Source organism: Dreissena polymorpha, chromosome 7 (genome assembly GCF_020536995.1).
Source record: "Dreissena polymorpha isolate Duluth1 chromosome 7, UMN_Dpol_1.0, whole genome shotgun sequence".
In the NCBI taxonomy this organism is placed as follows: Eukaryota; Metazoa; Mollusca; class Bivalvia; order Myida; family Dreissenidae; genus Dreissena; species Dreissena polymorpha.
The window spans coordinates 27,260,648-27,286,000 of NC_068361.1; the positions used below are offsets into that span (position 1 = coordinate 27,260,648).

At 38.1% G+C, this 25,353-nt stretch overlaps 2 protein-coding genes across 2 annotated transcripts in view; both read right to left on the bottom strand.

Moving 5' to 3' along the window:
* Nucleotides 1-4,082: 4,082 nt before the first annotated feature.
* Nucleotides 4,083-25,353, bottom strand: part of LOC127838853 (E3 ubiquitin-protein ligase COP1-like) — a 45,859-nt gene continuing 24,588 nt past the window's right edge. The window contains exons 14-21 of the mRNA XM_052366859.1: nucleotides 22,585-22,666; nucleotides 21,046-21,162; nucleotides 11,923-12,040; nucleotides 10,778-10,902; nucleotides 8,254-8,342; nucleotides 5,816-5,875; nucleotides 4,940-4,984; nucleotides 4,083-4,713 (exon numbers count right to left, since the gene is read on the bottom strand). Coding sequence (XP_052222819.1) covers nucleotides 4,696-4,713; nucleotides 4,940-4,984; nucleotides 5,816-5,875; nucleotides 8,254-8,342; nucleotides 10,778-10,902; nucleotides 11,923-12,040; nucleotides 21,046-21,162; nucleotides 22,585-22,666 — 654 coding nt within the window. The 3' untranslated portion in view covers nucleotides 4,083-4,695. The remainder of the gene's footprint in view (nucleotides 4,714-4,939; nucleotides 4,985-5,815; nucleotides 5,876-8,253; nucleotides 8,343-10,777; nucleotides 10,903-11,922; nucleotides 12,041-21,045; nucleotides 21,163-22,584; nucleotides 22,667-25,353) is intronic.
* LOC127838840 (uncharacterized) overlaps nucleotides 7,120-25,353 on the bottom strand; it is a 134,603-nt gene continuing 116,369 nt past the window's right edge. Inside the window, exon 4 of the transcript XR_008029987.1 lies at nucleotides 7,120-7,527. The gene's annotated coding sequence lies outside the window, so the exon portion shown is untranslated. The remainder of the gene's footprint in view (nucleotides 7,528-25,353) is intronic.

Genomic DNA, 25,353 nt, shown 5'->3' on the forward strand with positions numbered 1-25,353 from the left:
CGATTCACTTCAAATTGATATTGAACTTCTCTTATGACAATACAGTCAATCTCAACTATGCATGGCCCCATTACCAACCCTGGGGCGCCCCGCCCACATAGACTACACCCACCCAAAATTGCCTTTTACTATAATTTCTTCATTTCTACACCGATTCACTTCAAATTGATACTGAACTTCTCTTATGACAATACGGTCAATGCATGGCCCCATTACCAACCCTGGGGCACACCTAGGTCAAACATTCGGCGTGGGGATACGCGTCGGCCTCTGCCGCGCCATTTCTAGTTCTATACATGCTATCGCCATAGTCAATTTACTGGTTTATTTGAATTGTGCATCATTACATCTGTTTGCATCAGTGTTGTTACTGGACATCTGAAGATAAAATAGTGTACATCTTCATATGATAAGAATGACAGCGTCGTAATTTTAGTAGAATTGCATGCCATAGATTTATTAATATTTTTATGGTAATTGCTTGACTGACCTGTCTTTTCAAAATTTTGATGTATTGTACCAGTGCTTGACAGACTGTAACACATGTTTGCTTGGTTGTGTATAACATATCAGTGTAACATGCATAACCAGTCAATCTCTGGCATTCTAAGTACATGTATATGAAAGTTTAAGAAATAAATAAGAATCAACATAATCAAGTCTTTTTTAATGGTTTGATGCATAGTCAATTAAACTGTGTTACCTGAAAGATGTTCAAGAGACTATTTAAAACACTACATTAACACTATATACTGCCCTAGACAACTTAAAAGTACATGTATATTACACACAGTTCCTATACATATAAAGGATGTTCTATTTCAGGGGTGTCAAATGCCCAAAATCTAAAATCCTGAAAATAAGCCTTACATGTGGGGGGGGGGAGCAGTGCCAAAAGAGGGTAAATAATTAATTTAAATATGATAACTATGCACACAATATGTCAAATTAAAATAATTTAAGTTTAAAATGACATTTTGTGACAAAAATCTTTAAATACCAGAACAAAAATCCTCTAATTTATATCAATTATAAAAACAGTTTTTGAGGGCCTAAATCCTGATTTTAGGAATAATCCTGAACTTTGACACACTTGGATTTCAAATTATAATTTTTTGTGTTCTCCTCAAGTTTGGTATTGCAAGATAACCTTCAAAATCTTACATTAATACAGTCTATGGCACTGCCTGCAAATTATCAACAGTGAAATACCTTAAGTTTCAAATAACACTTAACACACTCAATTAAGCACATATATAACACAAACAATCATGCTTTAACAATTTAATGGGCAAACCAATTAACATAATTCTACAATCAGAGAAAAATAACAAAAAAATATAAATGAAATGTCAGCATCTCAATCCTTGTTGAAGCACAAATCAAGAAATTGGGCTTATGAAAATGCAACAAGACAGCTTATAAGGGCCGTGCTCTGTGAAAAATGGCTTTAATGAATGTGCCTAAAGTGTCGTCCCAGATAAGCCCTAGCAGTCCGCACAGGCTAATCAGGGACGCTTTCCGCTTTTATGATATTTTATGTTTTAATAATGCCTCTTCTTAGGAAAAATAAAGTTTTTTGTGGAAAGTGTCGTCCCGGACTGATTAGCCTGTGCTTATCTGGGACAACACTTTATGCACATGCATTAAACCCCCTTTTCACTGGGCACGGCTTATATATATATATTATATTCCTGTGAATGTGTATTTGAAAAGTTTAAATAACTTAATCTCTTTCTTGATTTCATACATTTTTATAAATCGCACTTCATACAAAAAATATAAACACGTTTGATTAACGAATTTGATTAAGAGAAAAAGTCCAAATAAAAACATTATAGTGTCAGGAAAACACAACAAAGCAATGAAAATCACTCACTTGAAAGTTGGATAAAGCTAATGTGCAAAGAAAATCTTATATATAGAAAACAATATCATAACAAGAGATGTCTTCGTCAGAAACACAATGCCCACTACTGCGCCGCTTTGAAATAACATTTCTATTTATCATTTGGCAGGTATAGAAATCATCTCCCTTTAAAGCTTATTACTTCCCTTGGATTTTGTTTTTTGACCTTGAAGGATGACCTTGACCTTTCACCACTCAAAATGTGCAGCTTCATGAGATACACATGCATGCCAAATATCAAGTTGCTATCTTCAATATTGCAAAAGTTATGGCCAATGTTAAAGTTTTCGGACGGATACACAGTCTGACAGATAGTTCAACTTCAATATGCCACCCTACCCAGGGGGGGGGGGGGGGGGGGGGGGGGGGGGGGGGGGGGGGGGGGGGGGCTGAAGACGGTCAACGCTGACTACCAAGGCCTGTGGTTTATCAAAAGAGATCATAGCCACAGTTCATCATGTATCTATGGACATAAGTAATGAAACCTACCATTCAAAAATTCATACAGGAAAGAAATGATAATTATATAAATAATATCTTTTTTTGACAAATCAATCATTTAAGTTATAAACAAAAATACAAAATCTGTACAGTAACTGTGAAAAGAACTTAAATTCTTGGTAAGGAAATATATAATCTAAGATTTATAATTATAAAAATTACTTCCCTTGAAAATAATTGTCTCTAACAAATCTCTATTTTCAGTAGCAAATAATTATAAGCCACTACCGTGACTGTAGATTCACAGGTAACCTTAAGGTAGCGCACCCCTAATGATTTCCCGCGATTTCTTCGAAGGTTTAAGAGCCTAATATTAGGTGCCGTAGCCTAGTGGTTAAGGCGATAGGCTAGAAATCTTTTGGGATATTCCCGCGCTGGTTCGAATCCTGCCGATGACATATACTTTTTTGCTACGCGTTTTATTTCCTTCTAACGTAATTTGATTTAATATGGCATATAAGCAATGTTTAATTGTTAAATATGTTGCAATTTTTATGCACATTCTTCAATTTTTAAAATTAAAGCAACATTATGGTTAACTTGGGTGAATTACTGCTGAAAATACGAACCATGCATGTTGCATTTTTATTTTTATTTCAAAAAGTAAACGGTAAATCTGTCTATTTCTTGGTATTTTTGCTGTATATAGTGAATCTATAAAAACTAAGTTCAAAAAATTACTTAAATGATACTATTTTTAATTTTATGACTCTTTGTTTTTAACCAACCCAATTTCTACTTGCCTGAAACCACTTACATTTCAAGGCGCTCTTCCATAGATAACAAGTTATAAAAAATAAATGTCTGTAAAAGAAAACTTTTTTTATCTTGTTTAAACTTTGAACACCTTTACTTCATCTGTACACACCAACTGCATGCCTATATTTGGAAATCTGGCTGAATTATGGAACTTTCATATACCCAAGGGGTGCACATAAACTGGACAAAAGCCGAGTGTGGGGGTGGTTTTGAAAAAATCAGTATATTTTTTTAAAAAGCATGGAAAGACTACCTAAAAATTTGCATGTAGTTCAGTGAAATGATGCTGATTAAGAAAATAATAGATTAGATTATATTTGGATAGGTGCCCATTACGGGTGCGCTACCTAAAAGTACCTAAGATACTTGTATGCCCAAAAGTATCATTGTGTGGTTGGCTCGACCATAAAATGTCATTTTGATTATGCTTCAGTTGTATGGTTTCATATTATTATATATAAAATTTCAATATATCATTTGGCAGGTTTATAAATTATCTCCCTTTTAAACTTATTACTTCCCTTTATTTTGTTTTTTGACATTGAAGGATGACCTTGAACTTCCACCACTCAAAATGTGCAGCTTCATGAGATACACATGCATGCCAAATATTAAGTTGCTATCTTTAATATTGCAAAAGTTATGGCCAACGTTAAAGTTTTCGGACGGACAGACGGACGGACAGACTGACTCACAGACCACAGTTCAACTGCTATATGCCACCCTACCGGGGGCATAAAAAGATAATTATTGACTATGTTTACAAAGATTGTGCATATCACAGTTGAATATATAACTCGTTTCTGCCAGATAAAAACGACACCATGAAATTAATAACTTTCAATCACATTCACACAAAAAAATTGCATGTAATAATTAAATACACACCAAACCCGTACAAGTCAACAAAATACAATGGAACTGTTTTACAACATTCCAACAAATACTTTACACAGATGTTCAATCATTTTTAAAACCTGATTTATTTCTTGCGTTATTCTCCAGGTTCAAACACATAACATGTAATAGCATTACTATAAAGTTATTTTAATTGCAAATATCCTAACATAGACTGTTTGAACTACTTTTTCTTAAGTACTTTTTCTTAAGTTTTTTATCAACTTTAACATGTCACAAAGAAAAATCAAGTCAATACAGTCTATCCACAGTAAGCCTATCTATGTCTATCCATAGACAAGGCCAATGCATGGAAATCACATTTCCATGTTGCTGATTACAGTATCCACCTTGTTCATGTGTCTGTCTCTTTATTCTGGCTCATGTAAAACATTCACTATTTTAACAATCTTAAATTTGATCTCAAATACTAGTACTCAGCAAAGAGAAATCATGTGAAATTTGCATAGGTCAGTTGCAAGTCAATTATAGCCGGGCATGAAGTTAGAAAGGTAGATACATTTATTTGGAATCCTAAAAAGGTCGAGGTCCAAGCATGATGGCGGAATCATTTTCACATTATTCTGAGGTCCACTGTTGCTTGAGGTCACAGGGCATCATCATATACGTCATACAAGCTCCAGAACCTACCATGACAAATAGACGTTTCCATAACTGTATCTACATGAACCACCAAATGCCAATCTACCTTTCCTTACACAAATTTTAAGTTTAACACATTGAAATATAAATTGCATCTACATATCATTTTCAACCAAAACATATCAATATTTTTTCCCCCAATATTGTAATCTTCAATAACACCACCTTTAGACAATAATTTTTCACAAAAGTTTTCATTTAAATCCATACCTTTACTGTTCCTTGACTATTTGCTGCAACTACTACATTGGATCCCTGAAAACCGCACACACAATAATATAAACATGTCAAAATATGTAAACTGGGCTAGAAGAAATATTCTTATAATGTAAATTCCACTAGAGATATTTAGGTGATGTAAACTGCTCTATAGATATTCCCATAGTATTCATATTTGCTATGAATGTTCATTGATTTTATTGTACAATATCTTATGAACTTTTATTCAACTTTGTTAATCATGATCATCAAATCTGTTTAGAAAAAAACACCCAAAGCCACTTTAATTTGCATAATACCCATACATTACTTTCATAACATTTTACACATACAAATTACTGGTAACCATGGACACAACTTACTGGTCACCATGGACACATAAAACTTACTGGTCACCATGGACACATGAGACTTATTGGTCACCATGGACACAAGACTTACTAGTCACCATGGGCCCACTAGACTTACTGGTTACCATGGACACAAGACTTACTAGTCACCATGAACACATAAGACTTACTGGTCACCATGGACACATAAAACTTACTGGTCACCATGGACACATAAGACTTACTGGTCACCATTGACACAATAGACTTACTGGTCACCATGGACACATAAGACTTACTGGTCACCATGGACACATAAAAATTACTGGTCACCATGGACACATAAGACTTACTGGTCACCATGGACACAAGACTTACATGTCACCATGGACACATAAGACTTACTAGTCACCATGGACACATACGACTTACTGGTCACCATGGACACAAGACTTACTAGTCACCATGTGCAAAAAAGACTTACTGGTCACCATGGACACATAAGACTTACTGGTCCCCATGGACACAAAAGACTTACTGGTCGCCAGGCAACAGCGCTGACAAACTCATTGGAATCATCCTCTTTCTTATCCTTCTCCTACAAGTAGAGAATAAGTGATAGTGGAAAATGTCTGATGAATTAACTACAAGTGATAGTGGAATACATCTGATGAATGTTACATTAAGTGATAGGAGAGTACATCTGATGTATGCAACAATAAGTGATAGGGGAAAATGTCTGATAAATGTAACAATAAGTGATAGGGGATTGTGTCTGATAAAGGTATTAATAAGTGATATGGGAATATGTCTGATGAATGTAACAATTAGTGATAGGGGAATGTGTCTGATAAATGTAACAATATCTGAAAGGGGAATATGTCTGATGAATGCAACAATTAGTGATAAGGGAATGTGTATGATGAATGTAGCAATAAGTGATAGGGGAAAATGTCTGTTGAATGTAACAATAAGTGATAGGGGAATATGTCTGATGAATAAAACAATAAGTGATATTATGGGAATATGTCTCATGAATGTAACAATAAGTGATAGGGGAATATGTCTGATGAATCTAACAATATCTGATAGGGGAATATGTCTGATCAAGGTAACAACAAGTGATATGGGAATACATATATGTCTGATAAAGTAACAATAAGTGATATGGGAATATGTGTGATGAATGTTACAATAAGTGAAGAATATGTCTGATGAATGTAACAATAAGTGATATTATGGGAATATGTCTCGTGAATGTTACAATAAGTGAAGAATATGTCTGATGAATGTAACAAGGGCTGTTTGTAAAACACCCATGCCCCCCATATGGGCTGTCAGTTGTAGTGGCAGTCATTGTGTGAATATGTTAGAAACCATTTTACTGCTTCAATATCAATAGGGGTCACCTGCCAGTCATGATCAATGTACCTATGAAGTTTCATGATCCTAGGCCTAAACATTCTCTAGTTATCATCCAGAAACCATTTTACTGTTTCAAGTCATTGTGACCTTGACCTTTGACCTAGTGACCTGAAAATCAATAGGGGTCATCTGCCCGTCATGATCAAAGTACCTATGAAGTTTCATGATCCTAGGCCCAAGCATTCTTGAGTTATCAACAGGAAACCATTTTACTGTTTCGAGTCACTGTGACCTTCACCTTTGACCTAGTGACCTGAAAATCAATAGGGGTCATCTGCCAGTCATGATCAATGTACCTATGAAGTTTCATGATCCTAGGCCAAACCATTCTCGAGTTATCATCCCGAAACCATTTTACTGCTTTGAGTCACTGTGACCTTGACCTTTCACCTAGTGACCTGAAAATCAATCGGGGTCATCTGCCAGTCATGATCAATGTACCTATGAAGTTTAATGAACCTAGGCCTAAGCATTCTTGAGTTATCATCCGGAAACCATTTTACTGTTTCGAGTCACTGTGACCTTGACCTTTGACCTATTGACCTGAAAATCAATAGGGGTCATCTACCAGTCATAATCAATGTTCCTATGAAGTTTCATGATCCTAGGCGTAAGCATTCTTGAGTTATCTTCCGGAAACCATTTTACTATTTCGAGTCACTGTGACTTTGACCTTTAACCTAGTGACCGGAAAATCAATAGGGGTCATCTGCCAGTCATGATCAATGTACCTATGAAGTTTCATGATCCTAGGCCTAAGCATTCTTGAGTTATCATCCGGAAACCATTTTACTATTTCGAGTCACTGTGACCTTGACCTTTGACCTAGTGACCTGAAAATCAATAGGGGTCATCTGCCAGTCATGATCAATGTACCTATGATGTTTCATGATCCTAGGCCTAAGCGTTCTTGAGTTATCATCCGGAAACCATCTGGTGGACGGACCGGCTTACGGACCGACCAACCGACAAAACAATATACCCCCTCTTCTTCCAAGGGGGCATATATACCCCCTCTTCTTCGAAAGGGGGCATAAAAAGCAGGAGCAAATTAGCCCATGTCCCCTCAAATTGCTGGGTGGTCTTTTATATTTTCTCTGAAATCTTCTGCTGTTTATACAAGTGTTACAAGAACAAAGGTGATTGATTGGTTATGATAACAATGTAAAACATTCAGACTAGTTGAGCATTTGGGCTTTTTGTGTTTTTGTGTTTCTGTAGTTTTTTTTAACAAGCTTGTCCTATTTTGCAAGTGCTTTGAAAACATATAGTGTGAAGACTGAAGGAAAGTGTGAAGACTGAAGGAAAGTGTGAAGACTGAAGGAAAGTTTGAATATTGACGGAAAGTGTGAAGCCTGAAGGAAAGTGTGAATATTGAAGGAAAATGTGAATACTGAAGGAAAGTGCGATGAATGAAGGAAAGTGTGAAGATTGAAGGAAAATGTGAAGACTGAAGGAAAGTGTGATGACTGCAGGAAAGTGTGGAGATTGAAAGAAAGTGTGAAGATTGAAGGAAAGTGTGAAGATTGAAGGAAAGAGTAAAAACCATACCAGGACACTTTTCACGGTGTCAAACTTGTAGGTGAGCAGCTGCTTGGAGAGTCCCTTGTAGTACACATAGAGAGAGTTGTTCTCACTTCCTGCAATAGCAAACAAATGGAGTCGCATTCAGGGAAAACTGGGATTAATGCTTTGCGTTAAGTGTTGTCCTAGATTAGCCTATGCAGTCAACACAGGCTTATCAGTAACCATACATGCCAGACGTCCCGATCTTGGCTGGACAGTCCTGCTTTTGGGGTGTTTGTCCTGGTGTCCCGATGTGACACAATTTGTCACGACATTTGTACAAAACCACATATGTTCTATAAGGTCACAACAAAATCCAGTTTAGGCCGAAAGTATTGCCCCCGATTATCCTGAGCAGACTTCACAGGCTAATCTGGGAAGAGACTTTATGCACACTCATTAATACCAGTTTTTCCAGAACAAGGTCAAAAGGTTTAAGAGGTATAGCTAGCCAACAAGTACTCAATGTTCATGAACTCTATTAGAGGTATAGCTAGCCAACAAGTACTCCATGTTCATGAACTTTTATTTGAGGTGTAGCTAGCCAACAAGTACTCAATGCTCATGAACTCTATTAGAGGTTTAGCTAGCCAACAACTACTCAATGCTCATGAACTCTATTAGAGGTATAGCTAGCCAACAAGTACTCAAAGTTCATGAACTCTATTAGAGGTATAGCTAGCCAACAAGTACTCAATGCTCATGAACTCTATTAGAGGTATAGCTAGCCAACAAGTACTCAATGCTCATGAACTCTATTAGAGGTATAGCTAGTCAACAAGTACTCAATGTTCATGAACTCTATTAGAGGTATAGCTAGCCAACAAGTACTCAATGCTCATGAACTCTATTAGAGGTATAGCTAGCCAACAAGTACTCAATGCTCATGAACTGTATTAGAGGTATAGCTAGCCAACAAGTACTCAATGCTCATGAACTCTATTAGAGGTATAGCTAGCCAACAAGTACTCAATGCTCATGAACTGTATTAGAGGTATAGCTAGCCAACAAGTACTCAATGCTCATGAACTCTATTAGAGGTATAGCTAGCCAACAAGTACTCAAAGTTCATGAACTCTATTAGAGGTATAGCTAGCCAACAAGTACTCAATGTTCATGAACTCTATTAGAGGTTTAGCTAGCCAACAAGTACTCAATGTTCATGAACTCTATTAGAGGTTTAGCTAGCCAACAAGTACTCAATGTTCATGAACTCTATTAGAGGTATAGCTAGCCAACAAGTACTCAATGCTCATGAACTCTATTAGAGGTATAGCTAGCCAACAAGTACTCAATGCTCATGAACTCTATTAGAGGTATAGCTAGCCAACAAGTACTCAATGCTCATGAACTCTATTAGAGAAATTTACTTAGGGACCTTATTTATAATTCTTTTGTTTGTGCATGTGTTTCACAATTTTGATCCTGCAATAACATTACATGTGTATATTAAGTACAATATGCATTAATCAATCAACGACAAAAAAACGGAAATTTAAGTATTTATTGTAACATTTTTTAATATATACATGCATAAATGTCAGTGTGTTGTTTATGTAAGCAAACCACATCTCTTATTTGAAATCATGCATTATTATTAAAATATCCTGGGTTTTCATAAAGATTGTAAGGCAGATTTTATATACAAAGTAACACACTTGAGTGGATGTTTCAGAAACAATTTCTATGAGAAATGCAAACCTTTCTGTTCACAAAAGTTTTTAAATTTCATTATCTTTATGTATAAAGTAGCTATGTTAAATACTTCATGAGAAAGCAGGTTAATATGTATAAACAAAAAAAAATTGAGAACCAAATTTTTTACGCAAAACAAAACTGGTGTGTGGGTTTATTGCAACACCTACATCTCTTTCAAGGTCAGTAAATGGACAAAGCTGAATAAACCTCAAAACATCACAAGTCAAACAAGCAAATTCGTTGAATTGATATCCCCCGCCTATATACTTCTGGACACAAAAGTGTTATATTTGACACTAAAAAAAGCATTTTTTTAAAGATACAAAGGGCTATAACTCTGTTATTATCAGATGGTGTACAATGCCATTTGGCCTGCATCATCCTATTATCCATATATATACTCATACCAAGTTTCAATGAAATCCGCAAAAGCACTTCCAAGATATGGCTCCGGACACAAAAGTGCCTATAGTAAAAAGCATTTTTTCAAGATACCAAGGGCCATAACTCTGTTTATAACAGATGGTGTACAATGCCATTTGGCGTGCATCATCCTCTTATGCATATATATACTCATACCAAGTTTCAATGAAATCCGCCAAAGCACTTCCAAGATATGGCTCCGGACACAAAAGTGCCGGATGGACGAAAGTACAGCCGGACGGACGGACGGACAACGCCAAAACAATATCCCTCTGCCTCTGGCGGGGGATAATAATTAAATTGGAATTAATGAGAGAAAATGTAAATTAAGAGAGTGAGAGAGGAGAGAGTTATATGCAAACAGTACAATTATAATGTTGGGTCTTACCACAAGCCACATAGTCGCCGTCTGTTGCCAGGCCGACAAAGTTTTTCTCGTTGATGTGTCCGTTAAATGTGCGGACTGAGGTAGGTTTACTTGTGCTCCACAACTTCAACTGGCTGTCTGTGGATCTGTGTGGACAATACATGTATTCTCAAATGCTAATACGTATTTTGACTCATTTGTAGTCCCTTACAAAGTTACATTAAATATAAGACCTTTCTTACTAAATTCAAGTTTTAAAGGCTTCATTTCCAACTCTTAGTTACTGATGAGCAGCAAACAGCATAAAACCTGAATAGGTTGCGTGTTAAACGCAGGCTGCTCTGGTTTTATGCTGTTTGCACATAGCCATTTTCACTTTGCTTCTGAGTGGGAAAGGGTTAAGGCACACTTGAAAGTTTTTTTAAAATAAAGGTTATCCTCTTTATTTTCCATACAATGTAATAATTCAAACAGAGGGACATGATAGCACTCACCTGAGTTCACAGACATTATTGCTTATGACCTGACCAGGTGATCTAGTGTTGGCTAGTTTTTAAAACCAACATCCCAGATTTGAACTTGGCCTAGAAATCGTTCAGATAAACATTCTGACCAAGATTCAGTCATTATTGCGGCCTCTAGGGTGGAAACAAGGTTTTCAAAAGATTTGACCTGGTGACTTAATTTTTGGACCCATATGTCCATGATTCAAACTCTGCAAAGATATTGTCTGGATAAATATTATGACCCAGTTTCATCAAGATTGGATGAAAATGTGGCCTCTATAGAGATGCGCTCCACACACCACATGATGTCAGATTCCATACATAGGGCAATCACAATAGCTCAACTTAAGCAAAGTGCTCAGGTGACATAAAAACAACAAATAATGACAATAAAATTCTACTACTTTAATATCTGCAATTCACAATGATCCCCCACCTCTTCTACATTTTTAAGGTGTCATCCCCTGCCAGATCAACACAAGGTAGAAGGCCCTGTACAGACAGGGAAGGTCAAAAAAGCTGAGAAAAGGTCATAGTATTTCGTGAAATGTTTCTATGTCCACCCAATAGGCCAAAATTAACACTGTTTAGAATGAAAACACAGAAAGTGCCCTATCCCAACAAAGTAAAAGAACAGTACACATATTAAACAGCACATACGCTGAGACTAGTTCTGAGTAATTGAGGAACTTGGTGTAAGACACGGCCTTTTTGTGGCCTCTGAACACCATCACAGGCTGCTTGTGGTTGCGGATGTCATAGTAGTGCACGCAATGATCTGAAACATAGAAGGCAGAGTTCAGCTAGACATGGGAATGTCATAGTAGTGCACGCATTTTATCTGAAACATAGAGGGCAGAGATCAGCTAGACATGGGGATGTCATAGTAGTGCACGCAATGATCTGAAACATTGAAGGCAGAGTTCAGCTAGACATGGGAATGCCATAGTAGTGCACCCATTTTATCAGAAACATAGAGGGCAGAGATCAGCTAGACATGGGGATGTCATAGTAGTGCACGCAATGCTCTGAAACATAGAGGGCAGAGATCAGCTAGATATGGGGATGTCATAGTAGTGCACGCAATGCTCTGAAACATAGAGGGCAGAGATAAGCTAGATATGGGGATGTCATAGTAGTGCACGCAATGATCTGAAACATAGAGGGCAGAGTTCAGCTAGACATGGGAATGTCATAGTAGTGCACGCAATGATCTGAAACATAGAGGGCAGAGATCAGCTAGACATGGGAATGTCATAGTAGTGCACGCAATGATCTGAAACAAAGAGGGCAGAGATCAGCTAGACATGGGGATGTCATAGTAGTGCATGCAATGATCTGAAACATAGAGGGCAGAGATCAGCTAGATATGGGGATGTCATAGTAGTGCATGCAATGCTCTGAAACATAGAGGGCAGAGTTCAGCTAGACATGGGAATGTCATAGTAGTGCACACAATGATCTGAAACATAGAGGGCAGAGATCAGCTAGACATGGGGATGTCATAGTAGTGCAAGCAATGATCTGAAACATAGAAGGCAGAGTTCAGCTAGACATGGGAATGTCATAGTAGTGCACGCAATGATCTGAAACATAGAGGGCAAAGATCAGCTAGACATGGGGATGTCATAGTAGTGCACCCAATGATCTGAAACATAGAGGGCAGAGATAAGCTAGATATGGAGATGTCATAGTAGTGCACGCAATGATCTGAAACATAGAAGGCAGAGATCAGCTAGACATGGAGATGTCATAGCAGTGCACGCATTTTATCTGAAACATAGAGGGCAGAGATCAGCTAGACATGGGGATGTCATAATTGTGCAAACAATGATCTGAAACAAAGAGGGCAGAGATCAGCTAGATATGGGGATGTCATAGTAGTGCACGCAATGCTCTGAAACATAGAGGGCAGAGATCAGCTAGACATGGGGATGTTATAGTAGTGCACGCAATGATCTGAAACATTGAGGGCAGAGATCAGCTAGATATGGAGATGTCATAGTAGTGCACCCAATGATCTGAAACATAAAAGGCAGAGATCAGCTAGACATGGAGATGTCATAGTAGTGCACCCATTTTATCTGAAACATAGAGGGCAGAGATCAGCTAGACATGGGGATGTCATAGTAGTGCAAACAATGATCTGAAACATAGAGGGCAGAGATCAGCTAGATATGGGGATGTCATGGTAGTGCACGCAATGCTCTGAATTATAGAGGGCAGAGATCAGCTAGACATGGGGATGTTATAGTAGTGCACGCAATGATCTGAAACATAGAGGGCAGAGATCAGCTAGATATGGGGATGTCATAGTAGTGCACGCAATGATCTGAAACATAGAGGACAGAGATCAGCTAGACATGGGGATGTCATAGTAGTGCACGCAATGATCTGAAAATTAGAGGACAGAGAACAGCTAGACATTGGGGATGTCATAGTAGTGCACGCAATGATCTGAAACATAGAGGACAGAGTTCAGCTAGACATGGGGATGTCATAGTAGTGCACACAATGATCTGAAACATAGAGGACAGAGATCAGCTAGACATGGGGATGTCATAGAAGTGCACACAATGATCTGAAACATAGAGGGCAGAGTTCAGCTAGACATGGGGATGTCATAGTAGTGCACACAATGATCTGAAACATAGAGGGCAGAGTTCAGCTAGACATGGGGATGTCATAGTAGTGCACACAATGATCTGAAACATAGAGGACAGAGTTCACTAGACATGGAGATGTCATAGAAGTGCACGCAATGATCTGAAACATAGAGGGCAGAGATCAGCTAGACATGGGGATGTTATAGTAGTGCACACAATGATCTGAAAGATAGAGGACAGAGTTCAGCTAGATATGGGGATGTCATAGTAGTGCACACAATGATCTGAAAGATAGAGGACAGAGTTCAGCTAGATATGGGGATGTTATAGTAGTGCACACAATGATCTGAAAGATAGAGGACAGAGTTCAGCTAGACATGGAGATGTCATAGTAGTGCACACAATGATCTGAAACATAGAGGGCAGAGTTCAGCTAGACATGGGGATGTCATAGTAGTGCACCCAATGATTTGAAACATAGAGGGCAGAGTTTAGCTCGATATGGAGATGTCATAGTAGTGCACGCAATGATCTGAAACATAGACGGCATAGATCAGCTAGACATTGGGATGTCATAGTAGTGCACGCAATGATCTGAAACATAGAGGGTAGAGATCAGCTAGACATGGGGATGTCATAGTAGTGCACGCAATGATCTGAAACATAGAGGGCAGAGATCAGCTAGACATGGGGATGTCATAGTAGTGCACGCAATGATCTGAAACATAGAGGGCAGAGATCAGCTAGGCATGGGAATGTCATAGTAGTGCACGCAATGATCTGAAACATAGAGGGCAGAGATCAGCTAGACATGGGGATGTCATAGTAGTGCACGCAATGATCTGAAACATAGAGGGCAGAGATCAGCTAGACATGGGGATGTCATAGTAGTGCACGCAATGCTCTGAAACATAGAGGGCAGAGATCAGCTAGACATGGGGATGTCATAGTAGTGCACGCAATGATCTGAAACATAGAGAGCAGAGATCAGCTAGACATGGGGATGTCATAGTAGTGCACGCAATGATCTGAAACATAGAGGGCAGAGATCAGCTAGACATACTTTGTTTATGATATTAAGCCTTATGACTCACTGCACACATCAATTGGATCAGAAAGTACAGGTCATAAAACAGCAGAAAAATAACTGTACCATTTTGGGGTAATATTAATCAGTAAATAATCATATTCATCATTTAAAGCAAGATGACTACAATAATTCAATATATAAAAGTTTGTCTCAACTTATATACTGATGTAAATCAAAGTCTCAACCCATATATCGTCGAGTGACCTGTTTTGAAACAGACCTTTTTTGACGCCATTTTTGTTTTTCACAGTATTAAAAAAAAAGCGACTTCCTCTGACATCATTTTACCATCAATCGTAGAAAACACGTACTTGCTATCTCTTGCGAAAAATATGTGGAAAGTGAGAGATGCAAAGGTAAGAATAGATGCATTCAATGTATTTCAATGCAATTTTGAGTGATTTTACTAATGCAAAAATAAATCTCAACTGAACTTGATTTTATTTACCTAAATTCATCTTTGGAAAAAATGAAGAATGTTCGTCTGCAAGGGTTATTTGTTTCATGCATAGATCACGTGACTGTCATGTGATGGATTACGTCAATTCAGTTATTTTTAGCCCTCTTGAAAGATGTACGCGTTAAATGAATAGCACTGCACACACACCCTCATTGGATTTTAATGAGGATTTACCACCAGAACTATTTACTATTGTTACTTATATTGTGGCGAGTGGTAATCTAATATAAATGTAATTTTATTTCCAGGGCCTACAAGGGAAGAACCGGTGTTATTCACCCACTTCTATGAATGCTGCCTATGTACACATCAGACAGACAGGGGCCTAAATCAGAACAACTGCCAGAGAGTTTGGGAAAACTGAGGCACAGGCTGAGTGGCAGAGTGAATCTGAAAAGTGTACATTCCGGTCCACAACCGATGTTTTCCAACGAGGAGGAAGCTTATCTTGTGGCCATGGCAGAGTGTGGATATGGCTATGGGCGGGCTGAAGTATTGACCATAGCCTCAGAGAATGCTGTCTACCTAGAAAAACGGGACCAAGACCATCCTCTATCGATGAAATGGTTCCGTGGCTTTATGTAAGGTGGACGGAACTTAAAGTTTTGAAACCTTGTGGTCTTAAATTGCAACGGGCCAAGGCCATCAACATAAGAGTCAGTGACCAGATATTATACCGAACTGGGGTCTATTCTGGATAGGTTTTGTTTTTAAGGACAAACCAGAAAGGGTCTACAATATAGACGAGAAAGGCATGTCCACGTCACTTACTCCACCATCAGTTGTGACCACTGAGTCCAAAGTTCCAGCCGTAACATCTGGTTCTAGAACACTCGTCACTGTGATTGGCTGTGGCAACGCATTGGGGTATAGTGTGCCACCAGATTTTGTAATTCCAGGGGCCAGAAAGCGTTCTGAATTATTGGAAGGAGGTTGCATTGGTGCTGATGGTTCTGTGTCAGAATCTGGTTGGAGCAATAGCAGCATGTTTCGCAAATACATTGAATAACACCTTCTAAAGTACTTGCCTGAACGTTCCCCAGACAAACCTGTTCTTCTGCTGTATGATGGTCACAAGTCTCATGTAAACCTTGGTCTAATTGACTGGGCAAGAGAACATAACGTGATTTTGTTTATACTGCCTGCTCACACCAGCCACACGCTACAACCGTTAGATGTGGGATGCTTTGGACCTTTTGAACGTGTCTACAACTCTGTGTGCCATCAGTTTATGAGAGAAAACTGTGGGAATAGTATAACCCGCTACAACGTTTGTAGTCTGGGGTATCAGGCATATGCAAATGCACTCTCTGCTGGCAACCTACAAGCATCCTTCCGAAAAATAGGCATACACCCCTACAATCCATCAGTTGTTGATGCATCCCACTTCAAGCCTTCAGAGGTCCTACATGCAAGCCCTGTGATGCCAGCACCACAGAGAGAAACTCAACCCACTGCTAAGGAATTCTTCAAAGGCAAAGCAGCTGTACCCAAGCCAAATGATAGCACAACCATAACAAGGGCTGTTTGTAAAACATACATGCCCCCCATATGGGCTGTCAGTTGTAGTGGCAGCCATTGTGTGAATACGTTTTTTGTCACTGTAACCATGACCTTTGACCTAGTGACCTGAAAATCAATAGTGGTCATCTGCCAGTCATGATCAATGTACCTATGAAGTTTCATGATCCAAGGCGTAAGCTTTCTTGAGTTATCATTTGGAAACCATTTTACTGTGTCAAGTCACCGTGACCTTTGACCTAGTGACCTGAAAATCAATAGGGGTTAACTGCCAGTCATGATCAATGTACCTATGAAGTTTCATGATCCTAGAAGTAAGCGTTCTTGAGTTATTATCCGGAAATCATTTTACTGGTATGAGTCACTGTGACCTTGACCTTTGACCTAGTGACCTGAAAATCAATAGGGGTCATCTGCAAGTCATGATCAATGTACCTATGTAGTTTCATGATCCTAGGTTTAAGCATTCTTGAGTTATCATCCAGAAACCATTTTTCTGTGTTGAGTCACCGTGACCTTGACATTTGACCTAGTGACCTAAAAATCAATAGGGGTCATCTGCAAGTCATGATCAATGTACCTATGAAGTTTCATGATCCTAGGCGTAAGCGTTCTTGAGCTATCATCCGGATACCATTTTACTGGTTCTAGTCACCGTGACCTTGACCTTTGACCTAGTGACCTGAAAATCAATAGGGGTCATCTGCGAGTCATGATCAATGTACTTATGAAGTTTCATGATCTTAGGCGTAAGCGGTCTTGAGTTATCATCCGGAAACCATTCGGTGGACGGACCGACCGACATGTGCAAAACAATATACCCCCTCTTCTTCGAAGGGGGGCATAAAAAGGAAGTACCTCAGCACTATAGTCAGTGGTAGGGCAATCACTGAAGATCCAGTTCTTAAACAAGAGCACCGCATAACGGGTGCCAACGCTCGCCTGTGGGTGCAGTTTTGAATAAAAGAAAGATTGTCAGATATATATTTAATTTTTTAAGAGGTCAGTGACCTTGACCTTTGACCTAGTGACCACAAAAAAGGGTTTGGCGTGTAGAACTCATCAAGGTGCACCTACATATTAAGTTTCAAAGTTGTAGGTGAAAGCACTTTGATTTTAGAGACAAATGTCAAGGTTTTGGCACAACGTGGACGGCAAGCTGGCTATGGCAAAACCTTGGGTTTTCTCCGAAAACAGCCGAGCTAAAAATGAGGGACCATGAACAGTCTAAAAAAATCTGCAACCCAGCAAAACCGTCAACCTGGACCATCTGGATCAGCAGGTAAAAGTGATCAAAGTGCTATGTCAGAAAGTGACCAGGATGACTCAAACACTGATGTATGCTGCGTTTGTAACCTGTTCACACCTGTTGAAGTACACAACAGTGCATCTGTTGTGTTCGTCAAGTGGGTGCAATTTGACAAATGTGTACATTGAATCCATCTGATTTTTTGCACTCAAGTGAGGGTTGTAAGAAGGGGTGATGAGTTTCTATGTCCCCACTGTGTCACCAAAAAATGAACACCTTCTTATTGCAGTGTTATGCAATCAACACTGCTGTTACTATTGAATGATGCAATAAATTTGAAACTTACCGTAATTACTCTATGTTTTCAGACACTCTAAGTTTTTGAACACCCCTTTTTTAGCAAAAATAATTATTTTTCGCGACTCTTAATTTTCGGACACCAAGTTTTCGTCCATAATTAATGTCTCTAAGTTTTCGGACAGAATATTTTACAGCGCTATTTTACCAAATTCGATCATGGGGTTTTACAACCAGATTAACAGCATTATAAAACATGACAGGGCATGCCCGAGGGCAATGGACCATTACATTTGCGTTATTGGGTAAATAACCTTGTAAACCAGTATTAAACAATGGTTTCGCCCGATAGCATAAGCGTTATGACAATTACCAGGGGTAGTGCCAATTAGCAGTTCAATTATCTACCGAAATGGTACTACCCCTTCTCAGTAAAATAACTGTGACAAATACTAAACGCTTCAAAGTGTGATGCACCCTATTGCAAGTTTTACGAACAATAGAAGGTGTTAGACAACAACTATCGGAAATGAACAAACATAGCATAGTTTTCTTTTTTTATTGCGTTAATTACAGGTTCATACTAGCGAGTATCGGTACATCACATGCTCATCTTTGAACTCCTTGGTCAAAGTACAACCTTGTAGTAACTTTCTGTCAAATAATTTAAGCATTTAAAATTATTTAAAATGCAGTGCAAACATATATAACAGTAATTTATACTATACGGCATAGTATTTTACAAGCGCCTGTTATTACCGGTAGTCGTTGATACAATTGACGCTATTTTCTGACCATTTAATTTTCGACTCTAAGTTTTCGGACACCTGTATTTAGTGATTTTTTTCATATCTAAGTTTTCGGACACGAAAAGAAATTATTATTTTTAAGTGTCCGAAACATAGAGTAATTACGTAATATGTTGTTTACTTATTCTAGGTTACAGTGTACAAGTTCAGTCTGGTTAGGTAAGTTATAAATTTCAGCATAGTCTCCAATGTTGACAACATAACAAGGCAGCCAATCAAATGCAATGATGACAACATAGCAAGGCAGCCCATCAAATGCGTCATTTCAGGTCACTCTAAGAAAACATGGCGGCTTCCATAGGGTAGCAAACTTTTAATCTAGTGTTGGTTTTTTGTGTGACTTATGTCAACTTTTTTTTCAAACGAGCTACGAAGGCAATAAAAAAAGAAAAGCATTGTTTTTTTTAATGAAAGTTAAAGATGTTATAAAAACGTTTTTTGTTTAATTGCTTACATGCGTCAAAAAAGGTCATTCGAGGATACTGATGTAAAAGTCTGAAACACTTAACCTTTAAGATTTACATAAGATTTATGTTTGTATTCTAGATAAGTTCAAACAAGATGTGGAAAGATGACTAGTATCAGGGCTATAGATAACAAGTGTACTTGCGTTATTACACAATTAAAATAACAAAAATCGTAATTAAATACAAAATAAAGCGTACAAAAACGCAAATACAAATTTAAAAACGTAAATTCCCGTAAAAAACCTTGCGTCAGGAAACGCAATTCTTACGAACACCGGGTGTATGTTTTAAACTGGTTATTTTCTGTACAAAAATGTACGGCATAGTTTATATGCCGTCCTATGAAGAAAAGAAGGCAGTCTTTCCAGCGATTATCAATATTTGGGGTAGTATTGTAATTATTCTTAGACCCGTCCGATTTCTACCATCATTTCCAAGGTATTCAACTCAAAAAGACCCGAAAACCGGGTGCATCGCTCTGAACAGCCATAATTTCATCAATTGTGCAGCGATGTTCATGAACTCGGTCTTATTCAACGCAAAAATGAATAACTTTGATAAAAAATTCAGTAATTGTTTGTTGTTATGTACAGGTACCTTTTTGAATTTTTGAATTCCATTTGTATAAATAATAAAGTAACCTTAGTAGATTTTTATTATGCTATATATGACATTCCCTAAATTACCCAATTGAGTTAAACTAGAGTGTGAACGAAATTTTACTATAGCCATATATAGCTATATAAAGTAAAACGCCCCACCCCTTGGCAGCCATGTTTTTCATGCAAACGTTACCATTAAGAACTCATCCAAGATATCATTGAGACCAATCTTCTGACCAAATTTCATTTAGATTGGACAATAAATGTGGCCTCTAGAGAGTTAACAAGGCAAATGTTGACGGCGCACGACGGACGACGGACAAAAAGCGATCACAAAAACTTAGGTGAGCTAAAAACCGGGGGTGAAAAACCCAATATATCTCAAAAGTAGGGGATGAAAATATTTGCTAAAACTCTATTGACTTTACAAAAACCCTATTGTTGTCAAAAAAGGGGGTGAATTACCCAATATACTTCAAAAGTCATCTATAGTCCTGCTAGTATAGTGCATAAATGACCCACATCATGCAAAAATGGGTCTTATGTCATTCACACAGTCTGGTCTAAAACCGTGCCCGAGTTAATAGTGGTTAGGGTAGCTCCTGACCAGACTGCGCAATGGCCGCATATGTCTTATGAACAATTTTTGGATACAATTTTGATCACATAGGGTCTAGATTACCTGCAGATCCAAAAGCAAGGTGGTGTCTACTGTCAGGATTGAACTTGACACAGCACACGTTGGCCTTCGTCTCCAGACACATGGTGGAGTTCTCCTGTTGGGTGGACCACAGCTTGACTGCAACAACCAATCATCACATGGAAATCGTAAACCCTTCCCCACTTAGATACTTATTTTGACGCATTTGTAGTCCCTTAGAAAGTGCAATTTAATTAAAGACCTATTTTACTAAATTCAAGTTTTAAAGGCTTCATTTCCAACCCTTAGTTACTGATGAGTAGCAAACAGCATAAAACCTGAACAGTCTGCAAGTTACTCGCAGGCTGTTCTGGTTTTATGCTGGTTGCAAAAGCCATTTTCACTTTGCTACTTATGGGGAAACGGTAAATAGATGTGTCACAAGAGAGCGCCCTTGACTATTCTATTGTTTCGTTAGTAAAATGTATACTTTTATCAGTCGACTGATACGCTAACTGCTTAGAGTTAATTTAAAATCAAATGTTAATAGTTGGTTACGAGACATTATTATGTCAACTTAAACCTAAAAAATCTTAAATAACAACAAGAAACAAAGCAATACCCATAAACAGGTTTAAAATGTTCATCAACAAACTATTCAACTAACTGTGCAATCCCAAACACAAACACAATCTGCATCTAAGTAACTTAAATACCCAAAAGATTTCAAGATCCCAAAGACATGAAGTAGTTACAACGATATGTGCCTGTTGCACGCACGTTTAAGACTTTCACCTTGCAAGCAAATCTTAACCTAACCTTTCAAAAGTACATAAACTTCTGCTGTAATCCACACACAGGTATAGGCCTTGGTTTATGAATTTCTATAAAGACCCTGAACACAATTGTTCTGTTTTCTTTCAATATGTGTAGTAGATAAAAAGATTTTGAAGCGTTGCACACAAGTAATAACCTTATATGTGTAAGTACAATATCAGGCATAATTTTGAAGTCAGTGACCTCACACAATGACCCCAAACATATGAGAAATTTTGGTTAAATACCGGTAGCAGAAAAAGGGACATAGAGATGAACACAAACCTTTAACGCAGCATTACGCAGACCCTGACGTCAACACCACCATTGACAAATGGTTAAGAAGTAGTATAGCACAGACTTTTCGATGAATTGTTGAATAGTCGAGAAAATCATTAACAAGAGATGTGTTTGTCAGAAACACAATGCCCCCTAATGCCCCGCTTTGATTTTTTTTATCATTTGGCAGGTTCAGATAATTAACTCCCTTTAAAGCTTATTACTTCCCTTGGATTTGATTTTTTGACCTTGAAGGATGACCTTGACCTTTTCACCACTCAAAATGTGCAGCTCCATGAGATACACATGCATCCCCAATATGAAGTTGCTATCTTCAATATTGCAAAAGTTATGGCCAATGTTAACGGAATCACAGACTGACATACAGACGGACAGACAGTTCAAATGCTATATGCCACCCTACCGTGGGCATAAAAACCAACGATTTAAATACTCTTCCATTCAGCATCAAGCCAATGTTGGTACCTTTTGAGTCATCAGAGCCTGACGCTATCACCTTTGGGTCCATTCTGTTGAAATCCACACTCCAGCATCGCTTCTCATGTTCCTGCAAAGCAGATTTTAAAACTGGGTAAATACAGAAGCATGGTATGCCATAAAGGCAAGTGTTTGAGAAATTTACTCCCAAAGTTTGTCCCAAGACCTCCAAGATAGCATTTATGGAAGTAACAAACAAGCCTGTAGTAGTATTGATATCCACATGTCAATACTGGTGAATACCCCTATCAATCACAGCAACAGTCAACAAAAACAAGAGGGCCATGGGCTCTATGGCCCTCATCTGAGACCGAAAGTAACTAGACTATTGAAAAACAAGAGGGCCTGAAAGGCAAAAAGTCTCCCATCTCGGATACAAATGAACTGACCTGTTCTGTGCAGCCTAAGATATCATAAGAACAAATGTTCTGGCCAGGTTTCATGAAGATTGAACTATTAACGTGACTTTTAGAGTGCTAACAAGGTTTTACAAAAGTCATTTAAGGAAAACTGCCAGGCCAGCTGGCAGAAATGTTTACAACCAACCATAACCATTTTTGAACTTGTCCAAGATATCATTGGGAGACATGTTCTGTCCAAGTTTCATGAAGATTGGACAATAACAGTGGCCTCTAGAGTGTTAGCAAGGCAAATGTTGAGGAATGACGACAGACAAAAGGCGATAACAAAAGCTCACCATGACCACAACGAGCATGTTGTGCTCAGGTGAGCTAATAAGCAAATTCATTTCAAAAGAGCATCAATTCTTATTGAAGAAAACAACAATGTTATTACAAATAATTTGTTCAGTATTGTACAATGTATATCTTTCTGCTTTTGACAAAACAATGATAAGAAGTGACTTATCTGGGCTTCAATCTTTTTACCAAATGAGCAGCTTTTTGTTACAGAAAACTCAGCTTTTTAGCTCTACTGCCAAAGGCAGAAGAGCTTATGGGATGGCATGGTGTCTGTGTGTGTGTGTGTGTGTGCGTTAGACATTTCTTGTTTATCCGATAAAGTCCACAGTTTTCATCTGATTCTTTTTTTAACTTGTTCAGTGTCTTTATATTAATTAGGACTCGAACCCTATTGATTTTCAGGTCACTGGGTCAAAGGTCAAGGTCACAGTGACTCGAAATAGTAAAATGGTTACTTTTTTTTGTTTATCCAATAAAGTCCACAGTTTTCGTCTGATTATTTTCAAACTTGTTCAGAGTCTTTATATTAATGAGGACTCGAACCCTATTGATTTTCAGGTCACTGGGTCAAAGATCAAGGTCACAGTGACTCGAAATAGTAAAATGGTTTCCAGCTGTAAACTCAAGAATGCTTAGGCCTAGGATCATGAAACTTCATAGGTACATTGATCATGACTGGCTGATGACCCCTATTGATTTTCGGGTCACTAGGTCTAAGGACTTAGGTCAAGGTCACGATGACAAAAAAAAGTAAAATGGTTACTTTTTCTTGTTTGTCCGATAGTCCACAGTTTTCATCCGATTCTTTTCAAACTTGTTCAGTGTCTTCATATTAATGAGGACTTGAACCCTATTGATTTTCAGGTCACTGGGTCAAAGGTCAAGGTCACAGTGACTCGAAATAGTAAAATGGTTTCCAGATGATAACTCAAGAATGCTAAGGCCTAGAATCATGAAACTTCATAGTTACATTGATCATGACTGGCAGATGACCCCTATTGATTTTCAGGTCACTAGGTCAAAGGTAAAGGTCACAGTGACTCGAAACAGTAAAATGGTTTCCGGACGATAACTCAAGAATGCTTACGCCTAGGATCATGAAACTTCATAGGTACATTGATCATGACTGGCATATGACCCCTATTAATTTTCAGGTCAAAGGTCAAGGTCACAGTGACTCAAAACAGTAAGATGGTTTCCGGATAACTCAAGAATAATAAGGTCTAGGATCATAAAACTTTATAGGTACATTGATCATGACTGGCAGATGACCCCTATTGATTTTCAGGTCACTAGGTCAAAGGTCAAGGTCACAATGACAAAAAAAGTATTCACACAATGCTGCCACTACAACTGACAGCCCATATGGGGCATGTTTTACAAACAGCCCATGTTTAAAAAGAGCAATATTGAAGCAATAAGTCCAGAATGACTTCCCCTTGAATATGAGAAAATTTTGAAATCCCACTTGTTTACGCAATTAATTCCACAGTTTTCATCCAATTATTTCCAAATTTGCACAGTATCTTTATATCAATGAGGACTTGAACCCTATTGAATATGAGCAGTATTGGAAAAATAAGAACACAATAATCTCCCCTTGAATTTGAGAAAATTCTCCTTGTTTGCGCGATTTAGTACACAGTTTCCATCTTATTCTTTCCAAACTTGCACAGTGTTTATAGCAATAGAGCAATTCAGGCCCTCATGGGCCTCTTGTTCTTTATTACTTCTCCAAAAATAAAAAATAAAAATATATTTATTGCAGAATGGTAGATGTGTTTAACGTAAACTGCAAGCTATACAAGCAAATTCGTTGAATTGATATCCCCCCCCAATATGCTTCTGGACACAAAAGTGTTAAATTTGACACTCAAAAAAGCATTTTTTCAAGATACAAAGGGCCATAACTCCGTTATTATCCGATGGCGTACAATGCCATTTGGCGTGCATCATCCTCTTATCCGTATATATACTCATACCAAGTTTCAATGAAATCCGCCAAAGCACTTCCAAGATATGGCTCTGGACACAAAATTGCCAGCCGGCCGGAGGA